The following is a 15,014-nucleotide window of genomic DNA, read 5'->3' as shown; positions in this document are numbered from 1 at the left end:
AGGGCATGCTTTTCACCAGTGTTGCAGGTCCTGATTTGAATTGGGACCTGCCGTGGCTGCTTTATGCAAAAAAATATTAAAAGAGATGGGCAATCAGGTAACGTGGGGGTTAGGGAGAGAACCATTTTCAGCCAGAGAGCCCCATTCTTCCAGGGCAACCATTTGGAGGCCATATGCCATGGGGTGCTTGGGTCCAGAGGCAGAAGTGGAAAGAACACCGAACGTGATTGCTATCTTTTGTACAATTTCTACAGAAACTCATACTCCCCTCTCTACCCTCCCAACAAGAAGTACTCTTGGAGTTCAAGGACAAATTGCACACAGGCGAAAGCACCGGAGGAGGGTGGCCTGGTGAGGGGTGTGTCTCAAGAAGGAGTACGTCTTGTGGGGAAGTCCCAAAGGCCAGATAGGTATGATCAGCTCCACGTGGCCCCCAGACCTGAGGTTCCCCATACTGGCTCTCCAATACTGGCTACTTTGGGAACTGGAGATGGATCTTCAATAATGGCTACTTTGGGAAGCAGAACAAACATGACTATGGAACTCACTCTCACCAGCTTGGATGGCTTTATAAGAGAACAGGGGCAAACTCATGGCTATTAATTGGTCCCAGCCATGGCGGAGGCTAGTAATGCTTCTGCAAAGCAGTTGCTAGAAACCACAGAGGAGGGAGAGGGCTCTTGGGTCCTGCTTGTGGGCTTCCCATGGGTATCACTGTGAGAATAGGATGCTAGAGTAGATGTGGCATGGGCCTGATCCAAGCAGGTTCTTCTTATGCTCTTGGCCCTGAACGAGTAATGCAGAGAGATCTGCATTGGCTCCCAGTACTTTTCCGAGCACAATTCAAAGTGTTGGTGCTGACCTTTAAAGCCTCGGTCCTGTATACCTGAAGGAACGTCTCCACCCCCATCGTTCAGCCTGGACACTGAGATCCAGCGCCGAGGGCCTTCTGACAGTTCCCTCATTGCGAGAAGTGAGGTTACAGGGAACCAGACAGGGGGCCTTCTCGGTAGTGGCACCCGCCCTGTGGACCGCCCTCCCATCAGATGTCAAGGAAATAAGCAGCTATCCTATTTTTAAAAGACAGCCCTGTTTAGGGAAGTTTTTAGTATTTAATGCTGTATTGTTTTTAACACTCGATTGGGAGCTGCCCAGAGTGGCTGGGGAAACTCAGCCAGATGGGTGGGGTATAAATAATAAATTATTATTATTATAACAGCATGGCTCATGTCTAACGAAAACAACCAGATAGGAGACATCCTTTGTCATGAACACTTCTCCCCAAGGTATAAGAGCTCAAGAGGAGTCAGGAAGCAGCCAACAAGAGAGAGGCTCTCATTCTTCCCAGACAGCTGTGAACGGAAGTTTATCAACTCCCCTTGCTTTGAGAATGACAGGAATGCAGAGAGTGTGCTAGAGAGCAACCAACTCTCTCAAGACAGGCAGTGTCAGAAGGCGAGAGGGAAAGCAGTTCCACACCGTAAGGGGAGTTAATTCATCCAAGGAGCAGACATATGGGAAAGGTCTTAGAAAACAAAGCTGGAAACAGAAAGGGCATAGGGTCCGGATATTCTGCCATAACCGGAATCACTCCCCAGAAGGGTCAACCGATTCATAAGTCATGGACATACAGATAGGTGTCCGAGGCTGAGTGTTTGTATTGCAATAAATCTTTAAGCTAATTACAACTTGAGTGCTGTGTTATCAAGATGGTGGCCTGGCTCCTGACATCCTTTTTGTACTGTGGTTCTGCAGGTGACAGGCATTTCTTCTATCCAGTTTCAATGAGTGTTCCATCCCCCCCTTCTTCCTTTTCTCTCTCTTGTTTTTTTCAGCTTTCATCAAGGTCTCTCTTTTCTTGTTTGTTTACATAATTGTACATCCCTACAATGAGAATAAAATCAAAAGTAGAAGGTAATGCTAGCAATTCTAACGGATGACATGGTGCACTTGGAACATGGAAATATACAAGGTGATTATCTTCCCATGAATGCAAAAGTGGGAGAGATCAGAGGTTAGCGGAGCTTCAAGGATGCACATAGGAATGAAGAGTCAGAAGCTTTGTTCTTCACACCTCCCTTTTCTTCCTTCCCCTCTTTTCTTTTCATCAAATGATGTAAATAGCCCCTTCTGTCTTCCTTTGTCTCATTTAGGTATTCGTTGTCACGGTTTGGCATTTTGATTTGTACATGGTGCCCTTGGCTTTACTGCTCCTTTTTGCTTACAACTTCTCCCTCATCTCTCCAGAGAAAGTGTCCAGTGCACAAGACCCCCAGGTAAGTTAAGTTGTGCTTAATATTTCAGGTTCTGGTTGTAATTTAGTATGGAACAGTGGTGTGTGTTGCATTTATGCATTGTCATATAGGTGAATCCAGGGATGGGGAGCTTGTGACCCTCCAGATGTTAATAGACTACAACTCCCATGATCCTTGACCACTGGTCATGATAGCTGGGGCTGATTTGAGTTGTACTTCCTTGGGTCCCCTGGTGTCGATGGACTACAGTTCCTATCATTCCTGACACCATCAGCTTGCTGGGGCTGATGTGTGTTGGGATTCCAACAGCATCTGGAAGACCAAAGAGTCCTCACTTCTAGTTTACCTTGATTAAGGCTTAACCCCTTGGTCTTTACTAGGGATGGAGGAGGAATTTGAATTAGTACACATTTAAAGCCAAATCTTTCAAATGTGCAATACGCACACCCAAACACAACTATCCTTCAAAATTCACACTTAGTTGAATTTTGCAGTGCAGTTTTCCAGCCAACAATGTCTAAAAAAACACACAGGTTAGAGGAAAGGGTGCGTGAAAATGAAGATATCAGTGTAGATAGCACTAAGATATGCATTATACAGTGGTGCCTCGGAAGACAAACGCCTCACAAGACGGAAAACCCGCTAGACGAAAGGGTTTTCCGTTTTGGAGGCGCTTCGCAAAACAAATTTCCCTATGGGCTTGCTTCGCAAGACGAAAATGTCTTGCGAGTTCCTGCGAGGTGTTTTCCCCTTCCCCCCCCTTTTCCTAAGCCCTAAGCCACTTATCAGCTGATCCGCTGATAAGCCGCTTATCAGCTGATCTGCTAAAAGCCGCTAAACCGCTAATAGCGCTAATCCGCTAAGCTGTCAATGGGCTTGCTTCGCAAGACGAAAAAACCGCTATACGAAGAGCCTCACGGAACGGATTAATTGCGTCTTGCGAGGCACCACTGTACAGTCTTACCTCTTGTTACGTTTGCTTCAGGTTGAATCTTTTCAGGTTGTGTCCCGGAAGTAACGGAATGGATTACTTCCGGGTTTCACCGCTTGCACATGCACAGACACTCACAATGACGTCACACGCATGTGCAGATGCAGCGACCCGCGACCCGTGCACATGCAGATGTGGGTTGTGTTCTGCTCATGATGTGAACGGGGCTCCGGAACGGATCCCATTCACTTCCAGAGGTACCACTGTATTATATTGCAGAAAAAACAAATTGCTGTAAAATGTGAAGAGGGGACTTTAGGATTAGAAAAATCAGAAACCCAGGAAAACTGGAATTCATAGGGCCTTCCACCCCTACCATTCACACACATAGCTTGAATCAAAACCAAAGTTTCTCTGAATTGTTTCCCTGCATTCATTGCTTAGGGTGCCATACTTCAAAAAGTAAAAACCAGGACACCCTGAAAGTTGTTGAGCTTTTTTTATTTCCAATTCAAATAACTTTCTTGTACTAGCCATTGGCCATGAAAAATCTGAATCAAATATACATAAGGGTGTTAAGAAGTAAAAGGGGTGTCACACCACAAATAATGGTCTCTGTTTAGATCCCTGTGTCTCCCTTACAGTTCACTGCTATATTGTCTAAGGTGTTCTTTCTTAGCTCTTTGGCAGCCAAAGCAAAAAGAGCGACTTTAAAGTTGTTGAGTGTTTTCTACACAAACGCCAAACAAGCGTTGATCCAGGACAAAACACTGGACGTATGGCAGCCCTATCATTGCTTGTTGTGCCAAGTTTCTTTATAACAGTCCTATGGGTTATTTTCAGCTAGGTCCAACTATGTTTGTACCCTTAGAAATGTGTTGACCTAACTTAGCCATGTCCTCTAATTTCAGTACATATCCCATGAGTAGGGCTATTGTTGAATACGGCCCTATATGCGTTTCCTTAAAAGCAAACCCCACAGGCAGCACATAGCTTGTTCGGACAAGTCTTCAGTACAAATTCAATCTATCAATTTAGGATAGTTGTTGGAGGTGTTACGAGACAGGCCTATGTTGAGCACACTCTGCCCCATAATGCATCTGTTTAAAAGTGCATCTAAACCACTTATGTATTTATTTTTGAAATCTCTAAGTCATGGACACTATATAAAATGGCAAAACAATATCCATTAAAACCAAAATGCAACCTGAAACCATAAAACAACAACAAAATAAGTCAAAACAAGAGATATGGGGGATTTGCAGATTTTTTTTGCAATGCAGCTGTATCCCACCTGGAACCTGTCGGATGTTTTGGACTTACAACTTCCATGGGTTAGATGAGACTGGGAAGGACTCAACTGGGGCTGATAAAGAGTTACAGTCCAAAATAGATCTGGAGGGCGCCAGGAATGTTGGAAAAGGTGGCATAATGCCTCACAAGCCTGCCAGTCCCATTTGACCCAATACGACTGTGAGATAAGAGAGATGGATATGGTACACCACAGAAAATCTATCATAGTAACTTCATCCATCTTGAACACAATTGCTTGTGTCCAGCTGTAACATTGCTATAGTCATTATATACAAAACCACAACAGATATTCTTAAAACGAGCTGCTTTTGTCATCAGTTTGAATCAAACTAAGATTAATTCGGGTCAGCTTTTAAACTTTGCTTGAGGGTTTTGCCTTCTCTTCTTTCACCTTCAGTTGAAGTAACTTTGCTTGGTACTCTTGCCCTTTTGAAGCGGGCCAAATCCTTTTACACGAGAGCCTTAAGGTGGCAAAATGAGGCGAGGGGGCTCTGAAGAGGAATTCTTTCCTGCACATTAAAAAACAAAGTTCAGAAAGTCTGTGGAGTTAGAAAGGAACAGGATGCTTCTTCATAACGTGCAGGGCTCTGTTTTTAAACCTGTCAAAATGCAACTCTCTGTGATTCGCCTTGTGAAACTTCAAAGAGAGCAAATCTTATGAGCACCTTTATGTTACTTTCAATATGAATAGGACCTTGGGGGAAGCAATAATCAGTTTGGTGTATTGGTTAGTTGGATTGTGAAACCCAGGCCCCAAATCCTCACTCATCTATAAATCCATGCTGATCTTTGGGCTATTGATTGTCACTCAGCCTAACCTACCTCACAGGGTTGCTGTGTGGGTTAAATGAGGAGGAGGCAGATCATGTATGCCATGCTGAGAACAACAATAGCAACAATTATAAAAGCACTGTGGTTATTAATTAAGTTATATTCAAGCATCTTCCTGCCATTTTTTTTTAACTTTTCTGGTTCTGTTCAGAGTCTGCTCTCCACCCCACCCCCCACCGCCACTTGAGAGAAAAGAGTTGCAGATTGGGGCAAATGGCATTTTCAGTTAGCTGGCCATTTCAGGCACATCAAATACAAAGACGAATGGTTAGAGGCCAAGTAATCAGAGTGAAGTCCTAATCCCTACAGATGGAGCCGTAAAAACATTTAACATGGCTTTTATTACATCTGGAAAATTGAAGTTTTACTCTCTAGGTGGAATTTGGGACAAACAAGTCATTATCGAATGCAAAGGGGATAGGTTTGTATTGGGTTTTTATGGGGGATAAAATGGTATAGTGAAATCCAGCAAACCTGATGATGGCTGAGGACACAGAGTTAAAAACAACCCCTCTCCATCACTCATTCTCTGATGACACGTTGCTGTCCCACTGAAATCCCAAGGATTCTGTCCACTGATGCTAAGCGGGTGATGGATGTTGCGATTTGCCATTCGTCTTGTTGAGCACACTGTTTTTCTTTACAGCCTCCTTTCCCCATCACATACTATTTTCAAAAGTTCATTTTAGGAGGGTTCATAGGAACCTTCTTATGCCATTGAAAGCATGTGTGAGGGGCTGGAACAGGGGTTCACACTGACTAGCCATGCCCACTTTCAGGGACCGTGTGAAAGGGACCTACATGAGGCGAAATCCCAATTAGCCTAGGCTGATTCCCTCTCACATACGGGAGGCCTTGCGCATGTAAGATTTACATTTACACTGTGTACCGTTCTGGTCACCCTACTTCAAAAAGGATATTGTAGAGCTGGAACAGGCTTGGAAAAGGGCAGATGATCCAGGGAAAGGAGCAACGTCCCTGTGAAGAAATGCTATGAGATTTGGGGCTTTCTAGTTTAGAGAAATGGCAAGTAAGAAGTAACACGATAGAAGTGTGCAAAATTATGTACGGCGTGGTAAGAGTGGATAGAGAAAAGCTTTTCTCCCTCTCTTATAACAATAGAATTCATGGACATCCAATGAAACTGAACTTTGGGGGAATTCAAGGCAGATACACCAAAAAAGTATTTATTTGCACTGTGCATAGTTAAATTATGGAATTTGCTTCCACAACAGCCAGTGACCTGGATAGCTTTAAAAGAGGATTTGACAAATTCGTGGAAGATGGGATTCATGGATAGGGGAAGGTATTTTCCCCTTGTGATACTTGAACTTAAGGCCATCCAATGAGCTGCATTTTGGAAGATTCAGGACAGACAAAAGAAAGTGCATTGTTAAACTATGGAATTTGCTCCCACAATTGGCAGCCTTGGCCACCAGCCTAAATGGATTTAATGGGAAATTAGACAGATTTATAAGAGATAAGGCTATCAATAGCTACTAGCCAAGATGGCTATGTTCTACCTCCACTTTCAGTATGATCATGAGTGCCACTTGCTGGGGAGCACAACTGTGGAGAGTCCTGTTGTACTCAGATTCTGCTTTCAAGGCTTCCCATGGGCATCTGGTTGGCCACTGTGAGAAGAGGATGCTGGACTTGATGGTCCATTGGCCTGTTCCAGGAGGGCTATTCCTGTGTACACTTGTATGCACCTAGGGGCATTTCATACTCCCTCCAAACCTGCAGGCAGCTGTGTGCATTGTCAGTGCACCAATACATCCATAACATGACCCCATGACTTCGTTTTGATTCCAGATGTCACCATTTCCAACCCCTCACCAGCTTCTCCACAAGAAAATCTTGAGGGGCTTTGTCCAAAGCCTTGCTCAAAGTAAGATACATTGCATACACAGCATTTCCCTGATCCACCAAGCTTTGAACCCTTATCAAAATAAGGGTCTGGCATGACTTGCTTTTCAGAAACCCATGCAGGCTCTTAGTAATCATGACATCCCTTTTTAACTGATCACACACAACTCTTTAATGTTCTGTTTCTGGACCTTTCCTGCTATTAGCATCAAGCTGACCAGCTGGAAGCTGCCTGTGTCCTCTTTCTCCCACTTTTTGAAGATGGGGACAACATTTGCCCACCTCCAGTCCATAGAATTCCCTAAGAATTCTCTTAAGATTATAGACAGAAGCTCTACAATTGCATCTGCAAGTTCCTTTAGTACCCTTGGTTGCAGTTCATCAGGCACTGGATATTTGAATCCATTCAAAGTAGCCAGCTGTTCCTTTACCACCTCTTTTTTCTCTCTTTTGGGCTGCAACTCCCTCTCTGCATCATTTATTTTATTATCACCCGGTTGGGCACTATTTTTTCTTTTGGAAGAAGGCAGAGAGAAAGTAGGTATTGAGCACTTTCACTAGCTTTCCATCACCCAATATTCTCCATCTTCTCCACACAAAGAACACAATATTTTTGTTATTTCTCTTGCTTTGAACATAGCCAAGAAAAAAACAACATTTATTATTATTTTCAACCTCTCTTGTAAGTCTGAGCTCATTCTGAGCTTTAGCCTACCAGACCTTCCCCCTGCAAGTGTCGGCTGCTCGTTTATACTCTTCCTTCATGAGATACCTCTTCTTCCATTTCTTATACATGCCCTTCTTAACTCTAAGCTCATCCGTAAGCTCATTGTGCAACCACACCAGTTTCTTTAGATGCATCCCACTTTTCTGTCTTGTTGGAATTGTTTGAGATTGTGCCTTCTGTATCTCACCTTTAAGAAACCCCCATCTACCATGGACTCCCTTCTCTTTGAGTATTTCTGACCGTGGAATCTAACCCAGCTTTTTGATGTCCGCTTTCTAGAAATCTAAAATGGATGTCTGACTACACTTGGCTTTCCTTTTCCTCTGTATAATGAATACCAAAGGGATGTGGTCACTTCCTCTCAAGGTCCCCACTACTTCCACCTTATTGACCAGTTCTTCCCTGTTGGTGAGGATCAGGTCCAAGATCATCAATCTCATTGTTGCATCTTCCACCTTCTGGAAAATGAATGCAAGTTGAATCTTTTCAAGAGCTTAGTCCTGTGCCCTGAAAATGGATTTTATTTTATTTTATTTACCAACTCAACTTTTAATTCTGCACTTCAACATTTCCTCCATTCCACTTATTGTATTTAAAAATAAATAAATAAATCTGCCTATTCAAAAGAAATGTTCCTGCTGACCTGGAGAATCTTTTTTTTATGTGTTGCTAGCAAAGAACCTGTGTTGAAATGCCTGTTACCCCTACACTTCAATCATAACCTTTCCCCCACCGCCCCTCCCATTTTTCTTAGCAAGTGGAGTGATAATGCTGTATAGAATTTTGTATCTGATTCTTAAGATTGATTATGTGTGTGCTAATGTATTTTCTGCCCCCTAATGTTTCGGTAATGGCCCTAAAGGGAGCGAACAGCCATTGAAACAAGCAATGAGAATAGAATAAACTGAGTGTAGAAGAATTCTCAGCCTTGACATTCCAACTGGTTCATTTGTCAGAGGAAGAACAAAGCTGCTTACTGAGAGTAGAACTTGGCAATGGATTAAAATAGCATTAAAAAAAGAAAAAAAGAAAAAAACAAGAATTGAACCTTCTTGCCTTTAGAACGGTTTGGCTTGCATCTGCTGCTGATAGCTTTGTTCCAACATAAAACTGTGTCATGGTTGAGAGTTATTTCTGTTACCGTTTTCTGAACATGGACCAAAGGATGGGAAGAGTCCTTGAGGATTAAAAAGCAATTGTTTTAAAATGTCATAATCCAAGGTCTTAATTATTATTTTTTTTAAAGGAAGTTGTGACTCTGGAATTACCCTATGTTGTGTGGAGTAGGAAATCAAATGAATTGATGATTACCAGCCATTTTTGATTAGCCATTATTGATGGACCATTATAAAGACATTGAGCTTTATCTAAATGGGGTTTACTCAGAGCAGAGCTACTGAAAGTAATAAACCCAAGTTAATTAATTTCAAGGGTCAACTTGGAGCAGGTCTGACATTGGATATAACACTTCACACTAATAGCAAGCCTAGTTGAGCGAATGCCGACAGCAGTGTTAGGGAGCCTGTGATCCTCCAAATGTGTTGGACTCTCCAACTTCCATCAGCCTCAGCCAGGCTGGCTAGTAATCTTGGAGGATGGGAATTGTAACTAAGCAACATCTAGAGGGCTACTTGTTACCTAGTCTGGACCTATAGCACTAGAGGCAAAATGCAACTGGTGATGATCATGGCTACTAGCCATGATGGCTATGCTCTGCTTCTATGGTTGGCAACAGTAATGCTTCTGAATGCCATTTGCTGGAAACCACATGGTGCTCTGGCCCTGCTTGAGGGTTTCCCACAGGCCTCTGGGTGGCCACTGTGGGAACAGGATGCTGGATTAGATGAGCTCTTGGCCTGATCCAGCGGCCTCTTCTCATGTTCTCAGTTGCCCAGGAACAAACATCAGGAAAGGGCTAGTTGCCTTTATATATTGTTTATGGGATCCCATAGACATCCAGTTTGACCACAGTGGAATGATAGACTTGATTCACCTTTGGGCTGATCCAGCAGGGTTCCCCTTAAATGTTTAAATAAATAGAATGATATTAATTATGCTAAGCAATTTGGAATTTGGATTAATTTTCTGTTTTGTTTTTTTAAGGACTGCATTGATGTAGAGGAGGATGAAGATGACGACGACAAGGTAAGATGCAATATAGAGCAGATTGCATAAAAGCAAGTGTCCCATGTGTTCATTGCTGAGTCCATTCAGGGCACTTCCAAGTTGTCATTATTTTCAGTTGAGATTCGTTCACAACATGGCAAAGGAAAGTAGCAGGGAAATGCATGAAAAAGTGTGGGATGATGCTTGATGCAACATAGTTTGATTTCCCCACATGCAAACCACAATGAATGCTCACTAAACAGCCCGTGTTGTCTAATCTCTCCACTGACATAAAACAGGTCATCTGGAAGTGACCTCAGTCCCATTTCTGTAGCCATCAACTTTTTTTAAAAAGCCCAAAATTAATATTATAGGGTTATAGCCAACTGCATTTTACTTGAAGTAGACTCACCAAAATTATTGGACCTAAGTTAGGCATGTCTGTTAACTTCAGTGGGTGGTATTCAATGCTTGTCCTTCTCAGAGTAGACCCACTGAAGCTAGTAGACAGGACTAACGTTCATTTATTTTCATGGGTCTGTTCTGCGTAGGACTTGAATATTACTTATTGTGTTTCACCCCACAAAATACACACTTTTGTTCACATTTTATCCTAAAATATACACTTTAGCCTCATAGACTTTTTTTCTGGAGCCAAGAACTGTCTCGTAAATTTCAGTGAATTGCGAAACTGCAAGACAATTGTGTTCCATCCAGGAGGCACAAATCAGGTTGTTCCATTTAAAAACGAAGACCAAACTAGGTCTTCAAGCATCTCTAAATGTAACACACATACACAGAGAGGCAGCCATGTTGGTCTATTGGGACAGTGGTGAATCTGTAAAGAGATGGTGAAACAATATTTTGATTCCCGGGCTGGGGAACTGGATCAGACTAGCCAGCCAGATCCCAACATCCCCTAACCTTCACAAACCACCTTGACAGGGGGGCTGGCCCTCTTAAAGTAGCATTCACACCATTGCTACATGTATGAATGGCATCATTTCAGCCCTAGAATCTTTGCTGGCCATTTAGATTTCCAAGGATGGTGCTTTAGAAGAGTACTGGTGAGGTCCAAGCATACTGCTTGTTGCACAGAAACATTGGGATAATTATTACATTTTAGTATTGTGTCACCGAAACACACAAAAGTAAACTTTCTAAAATACATCCCACCCCCCAATGAAATGACTCCTAAAACTTGGAAAAGCTGTTGGCTGGGATCTGACACAGAAGGTCATGGTTTCTATCAAATGTGTGCGTGTTTTATCAAAAGTATACAGAGAAAAGAGGGGGAGAGGGAGCTTTCTGGGATTCTGTTGCATGTCAGACATAACAGACCTCGCTTCTGGGAATTGTAACACACCCTCAGAGACTAACTGTTTACGACTTAGAAACACATAGACACTTAGTTCAAAAACAGAAGAGCAGATTAACTCCCTTCCATCTGAATGATCAATCTTTAAAAATGGAAGGGCTGAGCTTCCAGCTCCCCCTTTTCCAACAGAGGAGACAGCAGCAGAAGATAACAGTGGTTCATTCCCAGGGCACTTTTCCTTTCTTGAATGCTCGCTCCATAGCATTGCCATTTTAAATGTATATTTCAACTTCTTACGTAAAATTGTAAGAGCTCTGAAACTCTGATTCTACAACAAGGGCTCTACTTCTACAACAAGGACTGCATAAACACAGAGGGTCTTTTTTTTAAAAAAAAAAAAAAAATTCTATATAACATGGATACTTCTTATGAATCCATACACATTATCCAAATTTCCAGCTTTAATGTCCTAGGGACAGTACAAAAAATGTTTTCTATCTGACACAGACAGTTGTTGCCCAGGAAGAATGTTGTTCGAGCTGTACTGCTCAGGATAGTAAAGGTAAAGGTAAAGGTAAAGGGCCCCCTAACCATTAGGTCCAGTCGTGGCCGACTCTGGGGTTGCAGCGCTCATCTCGCTTCATTGGCCAAGGGAGCCGACGTACAGCTTCCGGGTCATGTGGCCAGCATGACTAAGCCACTTCTGGCAAACCAGAGTAGTGCACGGAAATGCTATTTACCTTCCCGCCAGAGCGGTACCTATTTATCTACTTGCACTTCGACGTGCTTTCAAACTGCTAGGTTGGCAGGAGCAGGGACCGAGCAATGGGAGCTCACCCCGTTGCGGGGATTCGAACCGCCGACCTTCTGATTGGCAAGTCCTAGGCTCTGTGGTTTAACCCACAGTGCCACCCACTTTCAGGATAGACGTATCTGCAAAGATAATTTGGAGAATGTATCCTTAAGACCATTTTCGTAACAAACGGCTACCATATTGCATAAAATTTATCTGGTTTTTCTGTTCCTTTTTCACTTTTGAGTTGTGAATTATTTTCTCAGCCATGGCTGAACACCAAATATTTTTACACTGTAACTCCAAGGGTAGTCCTTGTAAGGCCTTCCAGGTATGAGCCATAGCTTGTTGAGTGACCATGCAGTCTTAACATGTCCCTGCATCATTCAATATCTGTGTAGGAGCCAAGTGTTCATGAGCTCTATTGCTTTGTGTTTGCTCTGTGTTTGTTCAGTGAGAGAGAATGGCTGATTTTTCAGCTTTCTCATGTGAGTCCTAGACTCCGGTCTTGAGTCAGACACAGCTGTGGAAAAGCCTGCCAAGGAAGCTTAGAATAAGGCTCAAGGGAACTGAGCTGGTCCTGAAGTATCGACTCACATAGCATAGCTCAAAGAAGGCCTTGATCCTTGGGTCTGGAAGAGCATCTCTGAGTTTGTCTGACTAAGCACCAGCTCCTGCAGCAACATATAATCTCTGTAAACTGAAGATGAGGCAGAATATATTTTGGGCTCTTCGCATAGCTCACTCGGTAGAGCAGAAGTCTCTTAATCTCAGGGTTGGGAGTTTGAGCCCCACTTGGGGCCAAAGATTCCTGCCTTGCAGGGGGTTGGACTAGATGGCCCTTGGGGGTCCCTTCCAACTCTACCATTCTCTGATTCTATGGTTTCCCCATTTGGCCCAGAGTATTTGACCACATCCACATCATACATTTAAAGCACTATGCTACTGCTGTAAAGAATCACAGGCTTCTCCCCAAAGAATCCTGGGAAGTGTAGTTTCTTGAGGGTGTTGAAAGTTGTTAGGAGACCCAAATTCCCCTCTTAGATTGACAGTTTGCCTAGATCCCTGGAAAGGGGAACTGATTGTTAAACCACTCTGGGAATTCTCACTCTAGAAGGGGAAAGGCACAGCCCCCAACCCACTTCAGCCTCTGTTTCTACCTACCATTGGTGTGAGGCTCTTGGAAAACATTCGGGGGGGGGGAGGTAACCCTTGGTTTCCAACCCCTGCACTAGACCATCTGTATCAGGGTGCCACCAATGCTTTGAGGTCTGTGGGCGTATTTGGAATTTTGAGAGTGCTATAGCACACCATCCCCTCTTGTAAGGTGAAATTTGCACCCATTGGTATGCCCATTTTTGCCTGCACCCACCACTAGTGTGTGCTCCCCCACCAAAGATTGCCCAGAAGAAAATGTGACCCTCATGCTGAAAGCAGCACCTCCCAAACCTTTGCTAATTAATGTTTCATCCCCTGCCAAGCAGTGGCAGTCTGACCTATGGCTTGTTTTAGACATTTCCATTGAAGAACTTATTTCATCCATCCCTATGTGTGGGGGATATTTAGTATCCTGTACTAAAGCTGAACAATAGGAATCCTAGGGCAGCTTACAGTAAAAATGTTAGAAAACTATAAAGGAAATATATTATAATGAATGAAACTATAAAGAAACATATTACATACCGCATACCAATTAAACAATCTAAACATTTTCATGTTGGCTGGGGAAGTTTATTTGTAAGGTAAAGTCGTGACCGACTCTGGGGTTGCGGTGCTCATCTCGCTTTATTGGCCGAGGGAGCCGGCATACAGCTTCTGGGTCATGTGGCCAGCATGACTAAGCCGCTTCTGGCGAACCAGAGCATTGCACGGACACGCCGTTTACCTTCCCACTGGAGCGATACCTATTTATCTACTTGCACTTTGAGGTGCTTTCGAACTGCTAGGTTGGCAGGAGTAGGGACCGAGCAACGGGAGCTCACCCCATCGCGGGGATTCGAACCTCCGACCTTCTGATCGGCAAGTCCTAGGCTCTGTGGTTTAACCCACAGTGCCACCCGCACATTAAAAACCTGATTGCATTGATCAGTTTTAAACCTGTCATCTAATTTGCTTGAGCTTCATCCAAACTTCCTGGGGATATGGGCAAGGGAATGCCAACCCACAGTCCAGCTCCGCTTACGAAACCAGAATAACTTCTTAGCTTTGACTTCCCAAAAGGGGATAGGAGTGCCCCTCAGCTGGAGGACAGTGCTGAGTTTTCGTCCATCCTGTATAAAGCAGCAAATTGCATTTTAGTGTCATTTCTGATTTTCCCGATCTTAAATTTGCCTTTCTTCTGGAGACTCGAGCACAAAACCACCTGATACTGTAAAATCAGCTCCAGAAGCTTTTGGATCTAAATTCAAAAGGCATTGGGTTGTAGACCCACTTGGTATTGAAGGACATAACTCACTTAGCCCACTAATTTCATTGGGTCTATTCTGAGTAAAATTTAGCTGGATACAACCTATACTTTTCTTGGTGGGTGTGGCCAACTTAGCCTTGCATTGCTGATGGTTGTCTTGATCTTTCATCTATATCAAGTGGAATCAAGTGGAATTTTCTTTAATTGAGACTTGAGAAACTGTGTTTATGATGTCACCGAGATACACCCTGTATTGAATGATCCCTGGCTGTAGCATAACTTTTTCTTTACCAAAACAACAACTACCAAATATTGAAATCTGTTAAAACTACCATTGTGCCCTACGCTCCAACTTGAGTTGTTTGGAAGCTACTCTCAGTATGGCTGTCCAGCCATAGGCCCAATTAACCCTCTCACCAAAGTCTTTGATCCATCCTGTTTTCCTGGTGGAGCCTGTACAGAT

At 43.3% G+C, this 15,014-nt stretch overlaps 1 protein-coding gene and 1 long non-coding RNA gene across 3 annotated transcripts in view; both read left to right on the top strand.

Annotated features, from left to right (window-relative positions):
* LOC307203549 overlaps positions 1–15,014 on the top strand; it is a 309,517-nt gene that overhangs the window by 280,342 nt on the left and 14,161 nt on the right. The gene's annotated exons all lie outside the window — the stretch shown is intronic.
* MCTP2 (multiple C2 and transmembrane domain containing 2) overlaps positions 1–15,014 on the top strand; it is a 116,143-nt gene that overhangs the window by 86,968 nt on the left and 14,161 nt on the right. For both annotated transcript variants that reach the window (XM_079954235.1, XM_079954236.1), the window contains exons 18-19: positions 2,154–2,276; positions 10,031–10,072. In XM_079954235.1, the coding sequence (XP_079810361.1) occupies positions 2,154–2,276; positions 10,031–10,072 (165 nt within the window). The remainder of the gene's footprint in view (positions 1–2,153; positions 2,277–10,030; positions 10,073–15,014) is intronic.

This window comes from Podarcis cretensis, assembly GCF_951804945.1.
Source record: "Podarcis cretensis genome assembly, chromosome: 14".
Taxonomy (NCBI): domain Eukaryota; kingdom Metazoa; phylum Chordata; class Lepidosauria; order Squamata; family Lacertidae; genus Podarcis; species Podarcis cretensis.
This window is presented reverse-complemented; position numbering and strand designations above follow the sequence as displayed.